This window comes from Dasypus novemcinctus, chromosome 19 (genome assembly GCF_030445035.2).
Source record: "Dasypus novemcinctus isolate mDasNov1 chromosome 19, mDasNov1.1.hap2, whole genome shotgun sequence".
NCBI lineage: Eukaryota > Metazoa > Chordata > Mammalia > Cingulata > Dasypodidae > Dasypus > Dasypus novemcinctus.
The window spans coordinates 33,234,854-33,258,513 of NC_080691.1; the positions used below are offsets into that span (position 1 = coordinate 33,234,854).

Here is a 23,660-nt window from a genome sequence, read left to right on the forward strand (position 1 = left end):
AGAAAGCAGACTGCGTGGCCAGGCTGTCTGGGTTCATACCGTGACTCCATCTTTTGGCAGATCTTGGGCATATTTTATAACTTCTCTGTGCCTCAGTTTCCTCATCTGCAGAATGGGCATGATAATAGCACTTACTTCACAGGCTTGGAGTGAGGATTAAATGAGATACCACATGACAAGCATTTAGAACACTGCCTGACACAGGAAACCCTCATTTCCTGTCTGCTGCTGGTCGCTATGTTAATACCTTTATCATCATCATCATCATCACCACCACCAGCAGCAGCAGCTTGTATCCCTAACCAGGTGAAATTCTTAATAAGGCAGTACCATTTCATCTTGGTTCTCTATTATCCCCAGAGTGCAGCACTTTGCTATTTCCATATTAGGCGTGCCATAGAAATTACTGAGGGAACGAGCTGCTGAGGAATGTTCTGCTTCCCACAGAAAGAAGAGGTGAGGAGGAAGCACATCCGGCTGCACATGGAGGGCGCGCTGACGGCCCGGGACAAGGTCGGGGTGCAGGATTTTGTGCTGCTGGACGCGCACACCAGCGAAACCGCCTTTGTGGACAATCTGCGCAAACGTTTCCGCGAGAACCTCATATACGTAACTAAGCGCCTTCCTCCACTTTTCCGAGAGAGGTCGTTCCCGCCCTGTGTTCGCAGCTTTGATGAGCTTAAGCATTGAAGGGTGTACCTCGGGGCCACTATCGGATTCACTTTGGTCCGTCTGTGGAAGCCTTTACGGCCGCCAGTGAGAGGGGCCCAAATCAAACAGGCTTAAGCCCCAAACGGGGATCTGTTGACTGTTGAGGTTCATGAGTAGATCGTGGGTCTCAGGCCATGTGGTGAGGACTCCTTCTCCCACTCTCTGTTCTTGTCTTCTGCATCAGCTTCCTTCTCAGGCAGCCCCTTTCCGCATGGTGGCAAGGTGGCCCACAGCAGGTCCAGGCTGAGGTTTTATCACCTTGGTGTTGCTGTTGAGAAGAGAGCATGGTTTCTGGGAGAAAGTTCTAGTAAATGACCCTGAGCTGGTACTACTAGGCTCTGATTGGCCCAACTTAGGTCATGTGCCTCTCTCTGAGCCAATCCCCGTGGATAGGGAAGAGGAATATTCTGATTGGCCAGCTTGAGTTAGCCAGGTCCGCCCTCCCCACCCCTGACCGAATAGACTGAGAGCTGGTTTGTCAAAGAGAAGGGTTGTCAAAAGAGTTTGTTAGAAGGAGGAAAAACAGATCCGAAATGTAAGAGAGGGCCATCACATGCTGTAACACTTCTAGGGTCGAGACTCTGTCACTTTACCACAAATCTTCTCACCTTGTGATGGCCAATTTTAATTACGTTCTCTCCTTATCACTACACTGTGATTTTCCTGGTCAGTTTTTCCAGTAAATTCCTTTAGCTGTAAACTCCATGGTAGGAGAGCGGGGAAGAGGGGCTTTAGTGAAAATACTTAACTTTATTGAGAATTTATTAGCATTAGCTAAGGTAAATTAGCAGTTTAAAATATTTATCCTGTAGTTACTTTGTTTGTAACCATGCCTTTGACTTACCCTATATGTTGAAACCAAGGAACAGAAGAAACGAGCAAGATGTTTCTTAGAGTATATATTCCAATAGCCTAACTTTCAGAATTATCACCCTATATACTGATTTTATCAGTCAATAATTAATAAGTACTAATTTTATTTGGAAGCAAACAGAACTAGCTTGGCATGAAGTGTAAGTGGCAGGATGGCCTTATCAGACTAAACAATGTTTCCAATTTGAACAGCTAAATTTCAGAAATGACGTTCTATACTAAAAGACCAGATTTCTGCTAATTGAAGCAGCACAGAATTTTTGCCAAAATACTGTCCTCTCTTCCCCTTCTCTCTTTGACTTTGTCGTGGAGGTTGGAAACATTATTTGGAATGTTTATCACAATCTTAATGTAAGCTTTAGTACCTCCAGGATTTGAGACACGGAAATGAAAACTAGCAGCAAACCCAGTATCTGAAAAATGCCAGAGGTATTTAGACACAAAGGAACCTAAATAGTTATATTTTTTCTATAAGAACTTGGAGCTTCATATATTCATAATCTTATTCCAAGAAGTCTTAGATTAGTGGTTATTTTACAAGCATAAATGCTTGAAAATCATTTGAATAATAACAAAATCTAACATTGAAATTTAGGGAAATAAATGCCGGTGGTGAGAGTGCATGATTTTAGATGGCTGGTATATTTGCTCTCCCTGCTTTCACCCAGTGGCCAGAGAGATCTTTTAAAAAAAACACACACAAACCAGATCATGGCACTCTCTCCTTAAAACCATCCATTGCTTTTTTTTCTTTCCATAAACACCATAGAAATACATTTCTCTGTTCAGGTCAAGTATCTCATTTCAGTGCAGGGACTGGGGTAGTCCCTGTTCCACCAGCCACTGCATTTTTTTCCTTTCAAAGTTTTTATTTAAGAAAAAATACTTAAGATATTAAGCCGACAGAATAAAAGTACATTATTGCCCTCTACACAATAGATGGTTTTCTTACACATCAGTCATTTTTAAAGTTTTAGACTCATTCTGTTTTTATTTTTAGTAAAAATGTAGAAATTATTTCTATTAGGTAAGCCAGAAAAGTAATTATAATTTCTCAGTCCAACATTACAGAGCATTCCCCAAAAGGTGTTTCTCTTGGCCTTTGAAGGTATCTACTTGCAAACTCAATAGTAGAGTCAGGTAAAAACATGGTGAAAGTCACTATGTCCTAAGGGTTTTCAAAATTGGAAAACTCATATGCAGTAAATAATTAAACTGCAGTCACACCCACTGCCTTTTACCTCAACTTGCCAGGCAGCCCACAGATTCTTTCCCAATCACTCCTCACTCACTGGGCTTCAGCCTGAATCGCCATTCGTCTCCTTTCTTGCCTGCCTGGCTCCTCCGGCTTCAGTCTCAGCCCCGATGTCACCTCCTCACGGAAGCCTTCCCCAAGCCCACTGGCTAAGGGGCACTCTCTACCATTCACTCTCTCTTTACTCTATTTACATCTTTCTTAGCATTTATCTCTTATCGAAGCTATCTTGATCCTCTGCCACCCTCATCCCCCCGCCCTACCCCGTAAGCTCGGACAGCAGAGATCCACCTGCCCTATTTATTGTCCTAAATCCCCGGCACTGAAAGAACGTGTGGGGATCGGCGTCTGAGGTGGTCTTTTGCTGTAGCCATTTGCGTGGCGGAATTCCTCACTAGAGCTTCCGTGCATTCCTGCAGACATATATTGGGACCCTCCTCGTGTCCGTGAATCCATACCAGGAGCTCGGAATCTACACCCTGAAGCAGATGGAACTTTATCAAAGGGTCAATTTCTTTGAACTGCCACCTCATGTGTGAGTAACTTCCATGGGGTCACTGACAATATTTTTCTCCCCTCCCCTTATTCTTTCCTTTCTTCTACCAATACACCAACTCCCCTCCCCCTTCTTGCTGCATGTTCATTAGGTTCTGTACCTTACTTAAACCAGTGCCTTCTTGCGAAAGAAGTCTTTCAGGGAGTGGATGTAGCTCAAGTGGTTGAGTGTCTGCTTTCCGTGTTCAAGGTCCAGGTTCAACCCCTGGTACCTCTTAAAAAAACAAACAAACCCAACTCTCATTGGGAAGTGGATGCAGCTCAGTGGTTGAGCGCCTGCTTCCCAGGTACAAGGTCCTGGGTTCGATCTCTGGTACCTTCTAAAAAAATAATAAGTCTTTCAAAGTGATAGAAAACTTTAGCAGGTCATTATCAAATCTCAGCTTAAATATGATGAGAGGTGGAATTTTTGTCTAACTGCTGAGAAGTCTGAGTGTGGCTAGAGAGGTGTCTTTACTGGGAAGACACTTGTTATAGTGCCATCTACTGGTGCCCGAGTATCATGGCCACTAAGGAGAATGCCCACTGGGACGAAGGGTACCTTGAGATGAGCCATTTCCTGCCTAGTCTGAAAGTTACTCGGGCTTTTCCAAATTCCCCAGTTTTTCCTGATAGTCTTCAGGGATAATATTGAGGTTCTCCCCTCATTTGTCTTGGTGATACAGCTAGTCCCTGCCCCAAAGCACTTACAAACGTATCTGTATCACCACCAGTAACTTCTGAAATGGCCAGCTTTCCAACTCTGCCATGAGCTAAGAGTAGATTTTTCAGAGGTCTTCATGCTTTGGTTTTCAATCGTGGAGGAAAAAACCCATATCAGCGTTTACCTCTTATCCTCAAGATATCACAGATGTTTTTAAAATCCTTTTGGTTTCTTGCCTCCATATACTCCAAGTTTTTGTGGAAAGAGAAAACAGGAGATCTTCTTGTGTTTATTGAATTGTTTAATATTTAGATAAAATGACCTTTCCACTTACAGTTAATAGACTGTTTCCTGGGAGTCTCATTTAGTATCTGACTTATTTTTTATAAGAAATATTGATTCCCCCTCATGGCTCACTCGTTGTGCCTGCTTGTTGTGCTTGCTCGTTGTGCCTGCTCATCGTCTTTAGGAGGCACTGGGACCTCCCATGTGGGAGGCGGGCACTCAACTGCTTGATCCACATCTGCTCCCCAGAAATGTTGATTTTTTAAAAATTTGGTAAGTTTTGAAAAATATTTCTACTACTCAAAGTCTTCACCTGAATTCTTTTTCCCTTTTGAGTTTTGGTCTCTAGTGCACTTCGTGCTTGATCAGTCGTGGTGGGGGATTTATTATCTGTCTGAGCTCAGTGTCCTTGTACTCCAGTCTGGATGCAGCTTCCCTGGAGGCAGGTGCTTTTTCCTCCTGCTCTGCTGAGTATCAGAGCCAAGGAAAGGAGCACTAAGTGCAACTGGTTTCCGTCCCACTCCCCCAGCTATGCCATAGCTGACAACGCTTACCGCATGATGTGTTCGGAGCTAAATAACCACTTTATCCTCATCTCGGGGGAGAGCGGTGCAGGGAAAACGGAGGCCTCCAAAAAGATCCTCCAGTACTTTGCAGCGATTTGCCCAATGACCGAGTCGCTGCAAATAGCCCGTGACCGACTGCTGCTCTCCATTCCGGTCCTGGAGGTAAGTGTTTCCTCGGTGAGGTTCAAGAGCCCAGAGGGGGTAATGTGAGACGTTATTAATGGGGTAAACTGTGAGAGGAGGAGAAGGTGGGAATGTGGGAATCCCTTAGATTTTTAATGTAACTTTTCTGTCATCTAAAACTTTAAAAATAAAGTTTCAAACAGGGGTGGGGCGAGAAAAAAAAGGAACCCATAGTGGGGAGTTCCCAGGTGGTCAGTGGGTAAGAAGAACCCTTTGCCTGGGTTGATGAGTCAGAACGGGCAGGTCACTGCCTGGAAGTTAAGAAGGGTCTTACGTGGCGTTAAGGTACAACCTTGAGGTCCACCAGGCGAGGATTCCAATGCCAGCACAAATACTCACAAGCAAACTGCTGCAGTCACTCTGCCTCTCGGAGCCTGCTTCCCCATCTGTGAAATGGGTCTACTCATGGTACCTGCCTCTTAGGACAGTTCTGAGGATTGAGTGAGATGAATGCACAAAAATGCACATGGGGAGATGGATGTGGCTCAGGTGATTGGGCTCCCATCTACCATAATGGGAGGCCCCAGGTTCAAGTCTCAGGGACTCCTGGTGAAGACAAGCTGGCCCACGCTCCCATGGAGAGCTGACAGCAGACAGTGTGTGCAAACAACAAGGCAGTGTTGGGGGAGAATAAATAAATGAAATAATTTTTAAAAAGCACTCAGCAGAACCAGTAGGCCCCAAAATGATGCTTTCTTTTTTATTCCTTTTTATTTAATTAAAGTTATTTCTGTTGTTATGATGCTCTGACTTCCTGGCTGATGTAGAATCAGTCATTTTCTCCTGCGTTTTTGTTGCCATTGCTGTAAGGGAGATGTTTATGGTTCGAGGAATTTTCCCAGTAGCCCCTTGGGGCTGAACAGCTTGCCTCTTGGGTGTGGGAAGGGGTCTGGTGATGGGGGCTGTCAGCTGTGCCTTCTGGAACAGCCTGCAAATCTCTCCTTAGACTGCTTGAATATAGTCCTAGATTGGATTCTTAGGAGAAGATATTTCCCCCTCCACTTTTCCCTGAGTCCACCCGCAGTATTCGGCCCTAAATTGTCTGTTTTTGCGATTCCTTTATAGATAGAATGGTTTTCAGGATGCTTTTCATCCGTGCCTCCCCCCATCCCTTTTTTCATTCCCACAGTAAACATGTTATTCGGGGTAAGGAATTTGACTGGCATGGTGAGCTTAAATGACAATGAATGGCAATTTGGTTTAGTTTTATCCCTCACTTTGTATTCCAAGGCTTTTGGAAATGCCAAAACGCTCCGGAATGACAACTCCAGCAGATTTGGAAAATACATGGACATACAGTTTGACTTCCAGGTACACTAAGGCTCCTGGTTCTGGCCCGTGGAGACCCCTTACTTTGCCAGTGATGGCAACCCAACTCGAGGCAGAAGGGGAGAAAGGGAACTTGTTGGCTCAAACAACTGAAGAGTCTAGGGTTAGTGCTAGTTTTAGGAAATCCAAATTAAGACCACAATGAGATATCATTTTGTAGCCTCAAGATGGACAAAAATCAAGAAGTCCGATAATACCAGGTGTTGGCAAAGCTATGGATCATTAGGAAATTTACACACTGCTGGCAGGGGTTAAACTGTCTGTGTTAGTCAGCCAAAGGGGTGCTGATGCAAAATAGAAATCTGCTGGGCATTATAAAGGGTATTTATTTGGGGTAGGAGCTTACAGTTACCAGGCCATAAAGCATAAGTTACTGCCCTCACCAAAGTTTATTTCCATGTGTTGGAGCAAGATGGCTGCTGGCGTCTGTGAGGGTTCAGGCTTCCTGGGTTCCTCTGGGCTCAGCTCCTCGGGTTCCTCCACAGGGTCAGCTGTAGACTATCATGCTAATGGCTCTGTCTCTTTCCCTGGGGCTCCAGCTTCAGCATCAAACTCCAACATCAAAACTCCAAAATCAGAAAACCCCCAACTCTGTTCTTCACCATGCCCTTCATCTGTGACTCCCCACCCACCAGGGGGTGGAGACCCAACACCCTAATCATAGCTCAATCATGCCCAGGTTACGGATCAGAGTACAAGCATAATCCAAAATCTATTTTTGGAATTCATAACCATATCAAACTGCTACACTGACACAACCCCTTTGGAAATCAATATGCTATCTGGTGATGTTGAAATCATATAATCTGGAATGCAGCCATTCCGCTCCTGGTATTGAACAGACAGATACCGAAGATAGGGACGAGCATGTCCACATCAGGTCTGGAAATAACACATCTGGAAACAGCCAAATGTGCATTAACAGGAGAAGGGCTAAATTGTGGTATGGTCACACAACGAGGTGCTCTTTATACAGCAGTGAGAGCAGATAGACTACAGCTATGCACAACTTGGATTGCACAACTTAGGAATATACTGTGCATCCATGTGATGCTATTTTTTAATAAAGCTTGAAAATGAAACAGAACAATATACTGTTTAGGCATTCATATTTATGTGGCAGAGTCCTCAAACTTTTTCTGTAAAGGGACAGAGAGTAAATATTTCAGGCTTTGTGGGACATATGGGCTCTGATGCAGATGCTCCAACCTGCCATTGAAGCATGAGAGCATCTGCAGATAGTGCATCAACGGATGCGTGAAGCTCTGTTGTACACAGAATTTAAATGGGACTGATACAAATGTGATGGGTAGACACATTTCTCAAGGAATTATAATTCCAAGTGGCAAAATGACACTAGAAACTAGAAAGCAGCAACTATCTGGGCATCAGGGGTAATGAGGACAGACTGGTTCCGGGTTCCTCAGTGGTGAGTGAATACACTTTGAAAAAAATTTTGATCACTATGTCTATTTTTTAACCTTTTTTTTTAACCGTGTTTTATTTTTTATATATATATATATTTTAAATTTCTCTCCCCTTCCCCCCATGCCCCCGTTGTCTGCTCTCTGTGTCCATTTGCTGCATGCGTGTTCTTCTTTGTCCGCTTGTGTTGTTGTCAGTGGCACAGGAATCTGTGTTTCTTTTTGTTGCGTCATCTTCTTGTGTCAGCTCTCCGTGTCTGCAGCGTCACTCCTGGGCAGGCTGCACTTTCTTTCACACTAGATGGCTCTCCTTATGGGGTGCACTCCTTGCACATGGGGCTTCCCTACACGGGGGACACCCCTGCATGTCAGGGCACTCCTTGCGCGTATCAGCACTGCACATGGGCCAGCTCCACACAGGTCAAGGAGGCCCGGGGTTTGAACTGCGGGCCTCCCATGTGGTAGACGGACGCCCTAACCACTGGGTCAAGTCCACTTCCCTTTTTTAATCTTTTATTGAAGTTTAGCACACATGCTGAAAAGTGCAAGTCATGACTGTACAGATCAATGAATTTTTATGTATGTACCTATATGTATAATCACTACCCAGATCAACATATAAAAATTTCTAGCACCCAGAATGCTCTCCTACCATCCCCCCCAGACAATAACTCCAAGGTTACCACTGTTTGCTGTTCTTGAACTTCATACACATTGAATTATTCAGTATGTTCTCTTTTGTGTTTGGCTTCTGTCAACCAACCCTGTATCTGTGAGATTCATCCATGTTGTTGCATGGAACAGTTGTTCATTTTTTAACAGTATGACTAGATCAATTTACCTATTCTCCTGTTGATGGACTTTGGGTTGTTTCCAATTGGGGCTATTACAAATAGTGCTGTGAACAACTTTGCATATGTCTCTCAGTGGCTATAAGTACTCATTTATATTGGACATATGCTGGGTTCCTACTAGCAGTGTTACGATAATTAATGCGAGTTCCAGCTGCTCCATGCCCTTGCCAGTGTTTGATACCGTTATCTCTTTTAACTTTAGAAAATCCCGTCAGGGTATAGTGGTTTTCTCATCGTGATTTAAATTCATATCTCCCTGGTAATAAAATGGCTTATTGACTATTTAAAGATTTTTCTTTTATGTTCAACTGTTTTTCCCATTTTTAATTGTGTCTTTTTAAAAAATTAATTTGTAAGAGTTCTACATATATTCTGGAATACAAATCCTAGTTTTTAATATGTGTGTTAAAAATAATTAAGACAAAGCTAGACAAACAAGCCAATGGACCCAAATAGGTTCACAAAGACCCCACATCTATTGCTACCTGATTTAACAGAAGCATGACTGTGATTCAGCAGAGATGGGATTGTCTTTCTAATAAATGTGCTGATCAATTGGATATCCCTATAGATAAAAAGACCTTTGACCCCTACCTTGCTCCATAACCCAGAGTTAATTTGTGATGGACCATAGTTCTAAATGTGAAAGGTCAAACAATTAAGCTTTGAGGCAAAAAAAAAAAAAAAAAAACCAAAATCATGGAAGGTATCTTCATGACTCTGGGCTAGGCAAAGATCTTTTTAAACAGAATCCAGAAAATGCTAATCTAGAATATTGCTAGATTGGACTTCAGTAAAATTAAGAACTTCTCTTCAACAAAAGATTCCAATAAGAGAGTAGCTCGTTGTTTCTGTCATTGGTGCATTTTTTGGTTCTCTTCTGAAGGGCGTTCCTGTAGGTGGACAGATCATCAGCTACTTGATTGAAAAGTCTCGAGTCGTCTATCAAAACCAGGGCGAGCGAAATTTCCACATCTTCTACCAGCTGCTGGAGGGTGGTGAGGAGGAGCTCCTGGCTTACCTGGGACTTGAGCGGGACCCACAGCTGTATAAATACCTCTCACAGGTTAGAAGAACCAGCGCCTGGCTCTGCCCTTTGGAGGGAGGAGGGATTGGGGGTTTTTGTGGGGGTTGCTATAGGACATTCAAGAACTTTCTCGTTATCATTCCAAATGGATCCTACCAACCGATTTCTTGCCACTTGCCACAAGCCAACTAACCCCCTTCTTATGCTTGGCAGGTTTATCATCTTGGTAGAGTAACCAGTATCCAGGCGAGTGATTCTTAGCCCTGGCTAAATTTGGAATCACCCCACTCTACAGAGATTCAGATTCAGCTGGCTTGGCATGGAACCTGGCAATCAGGATTGTTTTAAACACTCCCCTGTGATTCTAATGCCCAGCCAGAGTGAGAACTATTGAACTTGATATGATAGAAATTTGCCGTTGATCTCTATCCACAACCTATGCTACTACATTCTGCTTTCACAACTAGTTTTGTAAAGACTTTTTTCCCCTACCTTCGTTTACCTTCCATTCTGAGAACTATTCGTTAATGAGCCTACTTCCTTAAAAAAATAACTCAGGACATTCTTATAATGTAAATGTACGTAAAATTGACTTTCAGAATTTAACTTCAAAGCACTAATTTTTCTACAGCCTGCCGCAGCAATCGTGGAGGAAAAGAAAGCTTGGTTGATATTTATCTTGAAAAGTAAAGCTAAATAAAGGAGATAAAAGAATCTCATCATCTCATTTTATTTTTGACAAGCTTTGCATTGATTCTTAGAATAAAGAATAAAGTATGATTTTTTTTCTTTCTGAGGACCTAATTTTTCCAATAAACTGTATGGTAGCATCACATTTGACTTTCAGAGTGATCAGAGAGAGTCATTTGTAAATAAACTTGAGGGCTTCATCCATTTTCCCAAGTATATCTCCTAACCGTTGGATAATCAAGTCATTCTCTTTCGAAATGCATTTTGTCTTCATCATTGTAGACTTTTATTGGCCAGATCCTCATATGACAGTGGCTTCAGAATTGTTTCAAGCTCTTCACCAGTATTACTTTCATCAATTTCATGTTCTCCCTTAGTTTTGGCAAACTATGGTTTTACTATGCAATGTATTTGCTGTTTCCAAACCTCTGACAGTCCATGAGGGATTAAGTTCAGAGACCTACCCTTGGGAGGTAGGAGTGGATGCTGCTGTTTGTGCAAGGTGGGATATTTGTGAGGTTGCAGATTTAATACTGGCCAGGTCACTAATGAATATTTTCATGGTATGACATCTTTGGATTCCCTATGCAACAAATAGATCTTTTAAGATAATGAATACTCAGATAACCAAGGAACTGGGAATACCCCACACTACAAAGTAAACTTTAAAAAAATATCAACTCATCTAGAATGTTCCCCTTGAAATTGCTACTTATTGGAAAGCCAACTTTAGAGTTAGCATGAAAAGTCTTATCAAACCTCTGCTGGTGATCATTGCTACATAATCTGTGTTTTTCTAAATGCCAAAATTTATCTCCTTGAGTAAGGGTCTCCTTCCATCTAGCCCTGCAGGGAAATTTTTTGCCAGTGGTTGCTAAATGAGTCAAAATTGTTTTCTGAATTTGAATACTCTAATTTTCCTAGATGTTTTGGCAGATATTTGAGACAAATGTCCTCAATTTATTAAGCAAAAATGACCCAAAAAATGTTTTTTAAAACACATACAAAAAAATAAACCACTACTATGGAATTTTAAAGTTTTCTGAGAACAGAGGTTTTAAATAATATTCCAAATTTTCAAAAAGTAGCAGTTGGCATACCATGTATGCTACACAATCAGAAAGAAACTTTTTTTTTTTTACTATTCAGAGTATTGCTGTACTAGCTTTGGCATCCTTGTAGAGAAAACTATTTTGATTTAGGAATAGGTGTGCTCACACCTAACCTTAAAAAATCTGTCCTTATAAAATTACCATTAAGTGACCCAGTTCTATGTCAACAGGGCCACTGGGCCAAAGAGGCATCTATTAATGACAAGAACGACTGGAAAACTGTTTACACCGCCTTTTCTGTCATCGATTTTACTGAAGCGGACCTCGAGGTATGGGCCTAGAGGCAGAATGGTCAGTTCAGCCGGAAACAGAAGAAACAAGTCTAGTTTCTGGGTATGAGTGTCATAGGGTTGCCAGATTCAACAAATGAAAATACAGGATGGCCCAGTGCATTTGAGTTTCAGGTAAATGACTGATTTTTTTAGTATAAGTATGTAGCAGTTTGATACAGTTATGAATTCCAAAAATAGATACTGGATTATGTTTGTAAACTGCTCTGTACCTGGGCATGATTAAATTATGATTAGGGCTTTGATTGGGCCATGTCAGTAGGGTGTTGAGTCTCCACTCTTTGGTAGATGAGGACTCACAGATAAAAGGCAAGGCAGAGGACAGAATTGGAATTTTTGATGATGGAGTTTTGATGCTGGTGTCTTGAGCTGGAGCCCCGGGAAGTAAGCACACAGAGGAGTTTGGTTGTGAGAAAAGAGAAGCAAGCCCCAGGAAGAAAGGAACCCTGAGCCTAGAGAGAAATAAGCCCTGGGAAGAGAGGAACCCAGGAAGCCTGAACCCTGGCCGATGTCGGCAGCCATCTTGGTCCAACACATGGCAAAAGACTTTGGTGAGGGAAGTAACTTATGATTTATGGCCTGATAACTGTAAGCTCCTACCCCAAATAAATATCCTTTATAAAAGCCAACAGGTTTCTGATATTTTGCATCAGCACCCCTTTGGCTGACTAATACAAAGTATATCCCAAATATTGCATGGGACTAATTTATATTTGAAAAATGAGTCGTTGCTTATTTGAAAATCAAAGGTTATTAGTCATCCTGTATTTTCTCTGGCAACCCTAAATTTTCTCAGGTTATGGCCAAGGAGGAAATGATGTTTCTTCTACCTCTCACTTAACTACAATCTCAAATATGTGTCTCCCATAGACTTCCAAGATGATTATTTACTTTATTCAAGCTTCAGTTTGGGAACAAATTGTAGGATTTGCAAGCATTTTTGGTTTTATATCTTTTGGTCTTTTTTAATTTTTTTAATTCAAAAAATAATTTAAAAAGACATGCGGCTATGGCATTTGAAAATTGCCATGTTATTGGTTTATTGGTGATGATGGCGTGGGTGAGGGAGATAGGAAAATAAAGTGATTGATGCTACAGGGGGAGTGAGGCAGCTTTTCCCTCCACGGGGTCTCTCCTCCTTCATTAATATTTGAAGTGGATAAGGAGCTGGTTCCTGGGGAAGGAGGGGGACCCCCTTTCTGTGAGCTCAGGGCTGGAATTTGGGAGCGGGGTGGTTCTCGGGCACTTTCCTCTGATGACAGCTACCACTAGACGGCGCTGTCTTCCCTCCCTGTCCTCCTGGTCCTGTGCCCCTCATCACTTCCCCCGGTCCTAGAATCTCTTTGGAATTATCGCCAGCGTCCTACACCTGGGCAACATTTGTTTTAAAGAAGATAGCCAAGGCTGGGCCACCATCCCAAGCACCCACGAGATCAAATGGATTGCCAAGGTGACGTTCTACTTTTGAAGGGGGTGGGGGCGGGGAGCACGGCGCAAGAAGCCCAGGTCCCAGGTGGCTGGCACCAGGTGCTCACGCCCAGGTCCCAGGTGGCTGGCACCAGGTGCTCACGCCCAGGTCCCAGGTGGCTGGCACCAGGTCCCAGGTAGCTGGTGCAGGTTCAGAGAACACAGGGGCGGCGGGAGGGAGAGGGAAAGGCCCGTGGGCTGACAGAGCAAAGGTGGTCAGTTTTGCCCTGAAATCCTTTTACCAGTCAGGGCAGGTAACTCCTGAGCCTAGAAAAGCCCACACACTATAAGCAACCAAGTGCAAATGGGTCGCAGAATCACACTTTGATTTCTATTTATTCAGCTCCTGGGATTCCAGCCATCCATCCTTCTGGAAGCTCTCACCCACAGGAAGATCGAAGCCAAAACCGAGGAGGTAAAACGGGGCTAGGTGGAGCTGTGCCCCGGGGAATGGGGCCCCTAGGAGAGGTGCAAACCCCGACTCCTGCCTGGCTCAGCTCCTACAGGTCTCCTGCCTCGACTGCCCGTCCCCGCACCGTCACTGACTCTCCACGCTCCGTGGGGCCTTAGCGCATGCAGTGCCCCGGGCCTGCAGCACCCTCCCTAGACTTCCTCTCGTTAACCCCCCTCGCCCTTCACGTCTCAGGGGTCGCTTCCTCAAGGAGCCTGCCCCGACCCCCCACCCATAACGCTGGCGGCCAGGCTGTGCTTGGTGGGAGCCTGGGCTCGCCTCCCCGCCCCTCTGACCTGTCGGCCCGCGAAGGCGGGACGGTTGGACTTGGCCATGGCTGAACCTCCGCGGCCCAGGCCGGGGCGGACACACGGGAGATGCCCCAGAAGCGGCTGCCGGGCGGGTGGGCTGGGAGGGGGGCATCTGCCCTCCAGCGTGCGCCCTCGCTGGGGACCAGCGCGGCGGCGCTAACACCTGCCCGGTGCCCTGGTCCCTTCTCAGGTGCTCTGCCCCCTGACGCTGGACCTCTCCCTCTACGCCAGGGACGCGATGGCGAAGGCCGTTTACGGGCGAACCTTTACTTGGCTAGTCAACAAAATCAATTCCTCCTTGGTGAACAAGGTTGGTTAGCTCAGATGGCTTGCCCTCTCATGTGGGAATGTTCCATCATCGACAGTTACTTTAAAGAACTCATGAGAATTGACTAAGAGTTCCTACCCGGCAGAGACCGTATCTTTTCACATCTGCGTTTCCAATGTCTATCTAGCACACAGTAGGCTCCCAAGAAATGCACACAGCGCTGGAGGTATACCAGATGGCTTAAGGGTACAGTCATGCATTTTAATGTGTATAAGAAAAAAGATAACTGCTCTCCAAATTCATGCTTAGATCTTTTTTCCTTTTTTAAATAAACTTTATTCTGAAATAATTTCAAACTTACAGGGACAGTTGCAAAATACAAAACCTATGCAGAGAACTCCAACATACTCCCCACACAGATATACCAACTTTTAATGTTTGCCACATTGGCCTTTCTTTCTCTCCCTCCTTTTTTTCTATCTTTCTACCTTTTCATTCATCTATCAGCTATCTATTTTCTAAACATTTGCGAGTAGGTTTATACATCATGCTCCTACACTTCATACTTCCATGTACTTTACTGAAGAACAAAGATATTCACTTATGTAATCACCTTAGGTACAGTTTTTAAGTTCAAGAAACTTAACATTGATATAAAGGTTATGGTCTATATTTGAATTTTTCATAGGTCCCAATAATTTCCTCTTGAGACTTTTCTCCTCTATTAACCAGTCCAGGATCATGCATTGCATTCAGTTAATGTCGCTTTAATTTCTCTCTCTTTTTTTACCTTAATTGTGAAAGCCTATCACATTTCCTTTTTAACTGGAATTATTTAGATGAAAAGGGAGTTTATGCAAAGCTAGATAGTAGGGAAATGATAATAGGGCACGGAGTGCATGGATGTGGTGAAACTCATGGAGGTAGGACGCAAACAGCAGGCTCAGGAGGCATCGACTTGGTGCCTCATCCAGGATGTTAAATTGTGTCTCTTTGTTTCCTAGGGCTGCCAGAACAAATTACCACACACTGCAGGGCTTAGGACAACAGGAATTTATTCTCTCCCAGTTCTGGAGGCTAGGCATCCAAAATCATAGGGTGGGCAGGGCCGGCTCTCCCCTCTAGCTCTAGGGAGAATCTGGCCTAGGCCTCGTCAGGCTAGGGGACCCCAGGGGGCTCCAGGGGGCCCTTGGCTTGTAGCTGCATCACTCTACTCTCTGCCTCTGTCTTCCCTCCATATGAATCTGTGTTTCTCCAAATTGCCCCCTCCTTAGAAGGATACAGTAATTGAGTGGAGGGCCCACCCTAATCCAGTATGACCTCATTTTAGTTTAAATAATTACACATGTCAAGACCCTATTTCCGGGGAAGCAGATTTGGCTCAAAGGATAGAGCATCCACCTACCACGTGGGAGGTCCACGGTTCAAACCCAGGGCCTCCTTGACCCATGTGGAGCTGGCCCATGCACAGTGCTGATGTGCACAAGGAGTGCCGTGCCACGCAGGGGTGTCCCCCACGTAGGGGAGCCCCATGCACAAGGAGTGCACCTCAAAAGGAGAGCCGCCCCATGTGAAGAAAGTGCAGCCTGCCCAGGAGCGGGGCTGCACACACGGAGAACTGATGCAACAAGATGACGCAACAAAGAGACACAGATTCCCGGTGCCGCTGACAAGAAAACAAGAGGACACAGAAGAACACACAGCAAATGGACAGAGAGAGCAGACAAGGGGGGGGCGGGGGAGGGGAGAGAAATAAATTAAAAATATATTTTTAAAAAAGACCCTATTTCCATATGAGGTCTAGTCACAGATTCTGAGGGGAAGACTTGAACATATTTCTGGAAGCAGGGGGACAGACGGACACACAATTCAACCTATTATATTCCTTTTTCTATTATCCCCCCTTGTGGCTTTTTGTTTGCTGCCTGCTCTCTGTGTCCATTTGCTGTGCGTTCTTTTGTGTCTTGTATTTATTTATCCACTGCCCCCCCCCCTTGCAGCTTACTTGTTGTCTACTCTCTGTATCCATTTGCTGCACTCTTCTGTGTTTTTGCTTTTCTCCCTTTTTGTTGCGTCACCTTGCTGAGTCAGCACTCCGCAGCACTGGCAGGCTGGCAGCTCTCTGTAGCATGCAGGCGAGCCTGCCCTCACAAGGAGGACCCGGGAAGTGAACCCAGGGCCTCCCATGTGGTAGACGGGAGCCCAACTGATTGAGCCACAGCCGCTTCCCTCTTATATGCCTTTTTAAAAAGAAAGGCATGTCATCTTTTCATATTCATCCTTGCCTGATGGCACTTGGTCCTCTATTTAAAATGATACCCATACCACCTGTCCACTCTCCTGGAAAAACATGTTCTTGATTTCTGTAGATATCTTTTTTTCAGGTTGAATGGGCTTGGGAGGATGAGGAGGGTTGAAGAAAGGCAGGAAATCAGAACTGGAAGACCTCGCCATGTGATGGCTGTGGAAGCTGAGCTGGGATCCAGGCGGGCTGCAGAGCGGGAGTGAGCCAGGAAAGGAACTTCCCCCAGGGTTCCCCTGTGAGCCACTGTTAGAGAGAAGGCACGAGCTTTGTGGCCTCCCTCAGCTTTGGGGGCAGCTACGCACTTTGAAAAGGGTTTTGAGTATCACAAAGTGAAAAATCTAATGATTAACGATGTATTCTCTTTCAACTAGGACTTCACCAGAAAAACCGTGATTGGGTTGCTAGATATCTATGGGTTTGAAGTCTTTGACAAGAATGGGTGAGTTTAAACAGGAAGTGAACCCTAATATAAACCATGGATTCTGTTAATAGTATAAATGTAATAATATTGTTTCATCAATTAATGCAAAGGTACCATACTAGTGTAAACTGTTAATAGGAAACACCATGTGTGTACTTTCTGCATGATTTTTCTATAAACCTACAATGACTCTAATAAAAAATAAGTTGAAAGAATGAGTGAGTTTTGTAGTTATCTGTTTGTCCTTTGTCCCTCTGTAACATTTTAGTAGAGGTTTAAGGCAGCCCAAGTGTTAACAGAATTGTTTTTCCTATCCCCAGAAATTCTCCAAATCTATATAGCCCCTAATTCACAGACCGTTCTAAAAGTGGAATAATCAAAAAATACAAATGTCTCTTAGCTTGATTCTTATGATTGATTTAGTAAATTATTGCATTAATAAGAACTTTGCTTTTTCTTTATTAAAAAGCATCTTTAAAAATGAGTAAACATGAATTTTTAATTGGTATATTTGTATAGCTTTACTTATTTAAATCCTTTGCTCTCTAGTTTTGAACAATTCTGTATAAATTACTGCAATGAAAAACTCCAGCAACTGTTAATAGAGAGGACCCTAAAAGCGGAACAGGCAGAGTATGAAATGGAAGGAATAGAGGTAAACATTTTGATGTTTTTCCCTCATTTGATTTCTTAACATGGCTAAAGTCATTAACCTGATAAGTATCATTTCATTGAAGGTTTTCCTGATCAATACTAAGAAATATTTTTCACTCCTGGAAAATTGTTTTGATATTCAGAAAGTATTACTTTTTAATGCTGGTTATGAAAAATTAAATTTTGAACATTTTGATAAATCAATTTAAAACAAATGTATTTTTATGCTCATCTAAATTCTTTTTGGGAAATTCTTTCCCTTTTGTCATTTTAGTGGGAGCCCATTCAGTATTTCAACAACAAGATCATCTGTGATTTGGTAGAAGAGAGACATAAAGGAATCATTTCCATTCTGGTGAGAAAAGGAACGTTTCAAAAGTGTTGAGAATGGAACCACCTAGATTTTTTGTCTCCCTTTTTATTGCATCACCTTGCTTGGAGCTTCAGGTTGCGTTTTTCTCCTCTCACGTAGACTCTTAGGCCTAAAGTATAGCCTATAGGGAGATGGGAAGCAAAGACCTTGAAATGAAAGCTTGCCTTTCATCCATCCACAGAACAGCTTGGGAGCCAAGAATTGGATGGATCCAATTGTTTGGATGGCTTGTCCAAAGAAGGATGAGTCAGAGCACTGGGAAGTGTTTGAAGAAGGGCTGTTTTCATGCATTCCATGGAGCAGGAACCCAGAAAGCATAAGGGGATGTTGATTGATCCTGAGTTGAGGCTCCTTGGGGGGAGCTTGTGACCTTGTTTTGAGCTATTGTGACTTCTGAGACATCGGCACCCTCAATTCTACATTTGTTCAAATTTAAACATTAATTTTTGGGGAAGTAAACATATCTAGTTGCAGATATTGTTTACTTAGAAAATCAAATGACTCTACAAACCAATGACTCTAATAGGTTAATTTAAAGAAGTTGAGGATATGAGGGCAATATAAAAAAATCAGTTGTATTTTGTTAATAGCGAAACATTTTTAAATGAAATTATGAAATCAATTCCAAGTAAACATTAATTTTTGTGAATACATTATTCTAAAGATGAAGATGAAATTATTTTTTGGCCTTGCTTTTCATTTTGGACCATTTGCACTGCTGTTTGCCTGCCTTTTAGTGAAAATAACTGGTCTCTTTCTACCCTGCCAGTCACTATGTGAACCCAGCATTTCTGAAGCCCAGTGGGGGGGGGGATATGAACAGAGGTTGGGCTGTAGTTGTTATAACTTTAAGGACTGAGGCCAAACCCCCAGCATTCAAATCCCAGCCCCATCGCCAGCTAGCTGTGTAACCTTAGGCAAGTGTCTTAACCTCTCCAAGCTCTACTTTATCATTTTTAACTGGGTACAGTGATAACAGTACCTAACTCAAGAGTGTTGTTATAAGGACATTACATGAGATGAATAACACATGCAGGGTTCTGAGAGCTGTGCCTGGTGCATGGTAAGCATTCAGACTCTCTTTGTTCAGCAGAGAGTTAACTGAGGGCTTGCTATGGGTGAGGATTGTGCCCTGTGCTTTGGGACAGAAGTGAACAAGACAGACTGAAATCCCTGCTGTCAAGAAGCTATAAATTCTGTCATGGAGAGACAGACAGTAAACAGGTTAATGGGGAAAATACATAGCTTGTGCTATGGAGAATAAAGCAGAAAAGGAAGATTGGGAGTGCTGGACTGGGAGGGTTTGATTTTACATAAGATAGCAGGGGCCTCACTCCGAAGGTGCCCTTTAGTAAGACCTGAAGGAGTGAGGGCGCCGCCATGTGGACATCTGGGGAAGGGCCTCCTAGGTAACGTGGACTGACATGTACGTTCAGTGTTCAAACAGATTGCTAGACTAGTATTTAAAAATATTTTAGCAGTCCAGCACTTGTTTCTCTTTGGCCTCCCAGAGATGGAATCTGAAAGCATAGAAAGGCAACTTCATAAAAGTTATCTCACCAAGCTAAATCCACTTTTTTTAAAAATAAGAACTAGGGGAATGCCTCATCCTTAATTTTTAAGATGGTCAATTAAGTGTAATTGCTGTTGAGGACCAAAAGTAAGAAATAGGAAGACACAGCTTGAGAAACATGAAAGTTGAGACTCACCTGGTTTTGTAGTTCACTTTCCGTGAGGGCTTCGATCCTATAACATGTGATGGGAAAACAACCGCCGCCCACGGGTTCTCTCCTGAACTCTACGAGATGACAGTGCTCTAGTCTACTGCATTCCCCCACCGCTGGGGGGCATTTCAACGTGGAATCGATGGAGAGTGGTGCTGTGGATTGCAGCTTCTCTTATTCTTTTGAAGGATGAAGAATGTATCCGTCCTGGTCCTGCTACAGACTTGAGCTTCCTGGAGAAACTGGAAGAGAAAGTGGGCAAGCATGCGCATTTCCAAACGTACGTACTTTATTTGACAAGCTGTTGGGGAGCGGGGTCATGCACAGCCATTTTCTTTGATATGCAGGCAGTGCTACCCGAGAGTAACAGCTCCTTCTTCGTATATGTTAACTCATCTTATATGTTACAACTTAGATTAGTGGAATGCAAACAAGTGAATTTCAACTAGAATTTTTTTTTTTTTTAAGATTTTGTATTCTGGTTTATTCAGTGATCATTACATTTTGGACATCTCCACATGCCATGAAATAGTATTTTTTTTTAATTCATGCAAAAAACTTACAGTGATGTGTGTAAATCGGAAGTGTACAATGTGATGAGTTTTTATAGCCGTATGTATCCATGCAACCACTGTGTAGATCAACATCTAAGGCACTTACAGCATCCCAGAAGATCAATTAGAAATTTAAGTTAGGTTCTGAGACAAGCAGCAGAGTGTTTGAGCTTGTGCTGGGGTGTCACGAAGACCTGGCTATCCTGCTGGGCTGCTTACTAGTATGTGGCTTTAGATAAATAACTGAACTGTCTTGCATTTGAGTTTCTCCTCCTACAAGATGGGGAAGTTAATATACCTATCACATACCACTGGAACCTGTACCTAGCACAGTCCCTGGTAAAGACTCAAATGGTAGTGACTATTATCAAACCTGTTGTAGAATAGTGAAAGGATAAGCCAACAAACTAAAACAACATGAGTCAGGAATGCACAAATAAATGGTGGTAAACTCACACAATGGAATACTATACAGCCATGAGAATGAGCAATCTCTGACCACATGCAGTGTTATGGATACATCACACAAACGTGAACAAAAGACAGACACAAAAGAGTACATAGTTATATGGTTGCATTTCTATAAAGTATAAAGCCAGGTTAAACTATCCTATGCTGTTAGGAGCCAGGATAGCAACTGGAGAGGGCTTGTAGGTGGGGAGGGTGGTGGGTTCTCAGGGACTGGTAATGTTCTGTTTCTCAGTCTGAGTGCTGCTTAGATGGATGTTTCCAGTTTGCAAAAATTCGTTTAGCTGTTTACTTAGAATATGTGCTGTAAATATATATACATTTCAATAAAAAGTTATAAAAATTGTGAATTACCAAAATCTAAAAAATACATTTCATGAGTGTTTTAGTCTTTCAACATTGTAAAAAAGTAAGTAAGTGGGCAGAGGATGTGACTCAAGCAGTTGGGTGCCAGCCTCCCACATGAGAGGTCCCGGGTTCTGTTTCTGATGCTTCCTAAAGAAAACAGGTTGCTGCAACAAGCACGGAGCAGATGTGGCTCAAGCTTTTGGGCACCTGCCTCCCACACGGGAGGTCCTGGGTTAAGTTCCCAGTGCCTCCTAAAAGAAGACTCGCAAACAATGAGCAAACAGTGTGAGCAGAAATAGTAGACAGACAGGTGAGGGAGCCATCTTGAGGGGCGGAGGAGGAAAATAAGGAGGTGAACTTTTTTTTTAAGGAGGTACCAGCTTGAATCTGGGCAGATGTCCATCAAAGCAGGCTCTCAACCACTGAGCTACACCCATTCTGCTGAATGTGTTTTTTAGTTATCATCTAGAAAAATAGAAAGTATTTCATTGTACAAGTGAATGTGTTTCTGTGGTTCACTCATATTTTTAATCCTCAGTTCTGATGAGAAAGAAATATCTCATTTGAGAGACTACCTTGATTTCTAACTAGAGGAAATAGGTCAGCAAGGCTCCCCAGAAACTTCCATTGGCGGCCTGCTTTCCAGGCTGGCTTTTGGTCGATGTGTTCCTAGACAACTCACTGAAGGGGTCTTTCTCTTACCCTTTGCCTTCTATGTGGGTGCATTTTGTTACTGGGAAGTGGAAACGTTCAGTTTGTGTCTCTCTTCGTCTTGCGGCAGCCGGAAGCTGGCAGGTCCAAAGGGCCGAAAGAGGATCGGCTGGATGGAGTTCCGCCTGCTCCACTATGCGGGAGAGGTCACCTACTGCACAGAGGGTGAGGCGGGGGCCGAGGGCACAGGCGTGCAGCGCGTGCGTGCGCACAGGTGGGCGCGCTCGTGCCCGGTCTGGCATCCGGAAGAAAGTGAGGGCGCTGAGGACGCGCTGCGTGTGCATCTCAAACTTTCCATGGCGCACATCCAGGCACCCCATTTGAAAAGTCTCTCTGAATTTATTTTTCTACATATAACCACTTTATTGAGATATAATTCTCACACCAGACATTTCATCCGTTTAAAGTGTGCAATGCAGTGGTTTCTAGTCTATTCACACAGTTGTGCAACCATGACCTCAAGTTTAGAAGATTTAATCATCCCCAAAAGTGATATCCATTAGCAGTCACTCCCCCAGCCCCAAACTGCCCACCCCCACCCCCCAGGCAACTACTAACCTGCATTCTGACTGTAGATTTGCCTGTTCTGGACATGTCATACACATGGAATCATATAAGTGCGTCTTTTGTGTCTGACTTCTTTCATTTAGCCTAACATTTTCAAGCTTCATTCATGTTGTGGCGGGTAACAATACTTCATTCCTTTCTATTGCCAATTAACATTCCACTGTGTTGTTATACCACATTTTGGACATTTGGGCTGTTTCCATCTTTTAGCTAGTATTAATATTGGTATGAACATGCCTGTACAAGTTTTTGCATGGACATATGTTTTCACTGCTCTTGGGTATGTGCCTAGGACAGAATCATTGCATCATATGGTAAATCTCTGCTTAACCTTTTGAGGAATCACCAGACTTTCTTCCAAAGTGAATGCACCATTTTATATTCCCACCAGTGTGTATGAGGGGTCTAGTTTCTTTGCGTCCTCTCCCATGCTGGTTATTTCCACTTAAAAAAAAATTATTATAGCCATCCTCAGGGGTATAAAGTGGAATCTCTGATTTTCATTTCCATTTCTCAATGACTAATGGTGCTGAGCATCCTTTTATTGGCCATTTGTGTATCTTCTTTGGAGACATGTCTATTCAAATCCTTTGCCCATTTTTTTAAAAATTGGTTTGTCTTTTTGTTGTTGAGTTCTAACAGTTCTTTATATATTCTTTTTTTTTTTTAAGATTTATTTATTTATTTAATCCCCCCCCCCCCCCCCGCCCCCGGTTGTCTGTTCTCTGTGTCTGTTTGCTGCGTCTTGTTTCTTTGTCCGCTTCTGTTGTCGTCAGCTGCACGGGAAGTGTGGGCGGCGCCATTCCTGGGCAGGCTGCACTTTCTTTCATGCTGGGCGGCTCTCCTTACAGGCGCACTCCTTGCACGTGGGGGTCCCCTATGCGGGGGACACCCCTGCGTGGGGGGGCACTCCTTGCGTGCATCAGCACTGCGCATGGGCCAGCTCCACATGGGTCAAGGAGGCCCGGGGTTTGAACCGCGGACCTCCTATGTGGTAGACGGTCGCCCTATCCACTGGGCCAAGTCCGTTTCCCTCTTTATATATTCTTGATACTAGAATATTAGCTGTGACTTGTAAGTATTTTCTCCCATTCTGTGGGTGGTTGTCTCACTTTCTTGGTGTATGGTTTGAAGCACAAAAGGTTTTCATTTTCATGAAGTCCAATTTATCTGTATTTTCTTTTGTCACTTTGCTTTTTGTTCTAATTTATTTTTACTTCTAAAAAGTTTAGGAATCTTTT

General features: G+C 43.4%; 1 protein-coding gene across 2 annotated transcripts in view; it reads left to right on the plus strand.

The window, feature by feature from the left end:
- The first annotated feature begins 450 nt into the window (after window positions 1-450).
- MYO1H (myosin IH) overlaps window positions 451-23,660 on the plus strand; it is a 43,184-nt gene continuing 19,974 nt past the window's right edge. The window contains exons 1-14 of one of the 2 annotated variants that reach the window (XM_058281533.2): window positions 451-609; window positions 3,259-3,374; window positions 4,852-5,050; window positions 6,302-6,382; window positions 9,565-9,744; window positions 11,678-11,776; window positions 13,134-13,247; window positions 13,608-13,679; window positions 14,217-14,336; window positions 16,971-17,038; window positions 17,570-17,675; window positions 17,949-18,029; window positions 19,960-20,051; window positions 21,923-22,017. In XM_058281533.2, the coding sequence (XP_058137516.1) occupies window positions 484-609; window positions 3,259-3,374; window positions 4,852-5,050; window positions 6,302-6,382; window positions 9,565-9,744; window positions 11,678-11,776; window positions 13,134-13,247; window positions 13,608-13,679; window positions 14,217-14,336; window positions 16,971-17,038; window positions 17,570-17,675; window positions 17,949-18,029; window positions 19,960-20,051; window positions 21,923-22,017 (1,549 nt within the window). In that variant the 5' untranslated portion in view covers window positions 451-483. The remainder of the gene's footprint in view (window positions 610-3,258; window positions 3,375-4,851; window positions 5,051-6,301; window positions 6,383-9,564; window positions 9,745-11,677; window positions 11,777-13,133; window positions 13,248-13,607; window positions 13,680-14,216; window positions 14,337-16,970; window positions 17,039-17,569; window positions 17,676-17,948; window positions 18,030-19,959; window positions 20,052-21,922; window positions 22,018-23,660) is intronic. The other variant, XM_058281531.2, reaches the window with a different exon arrangement.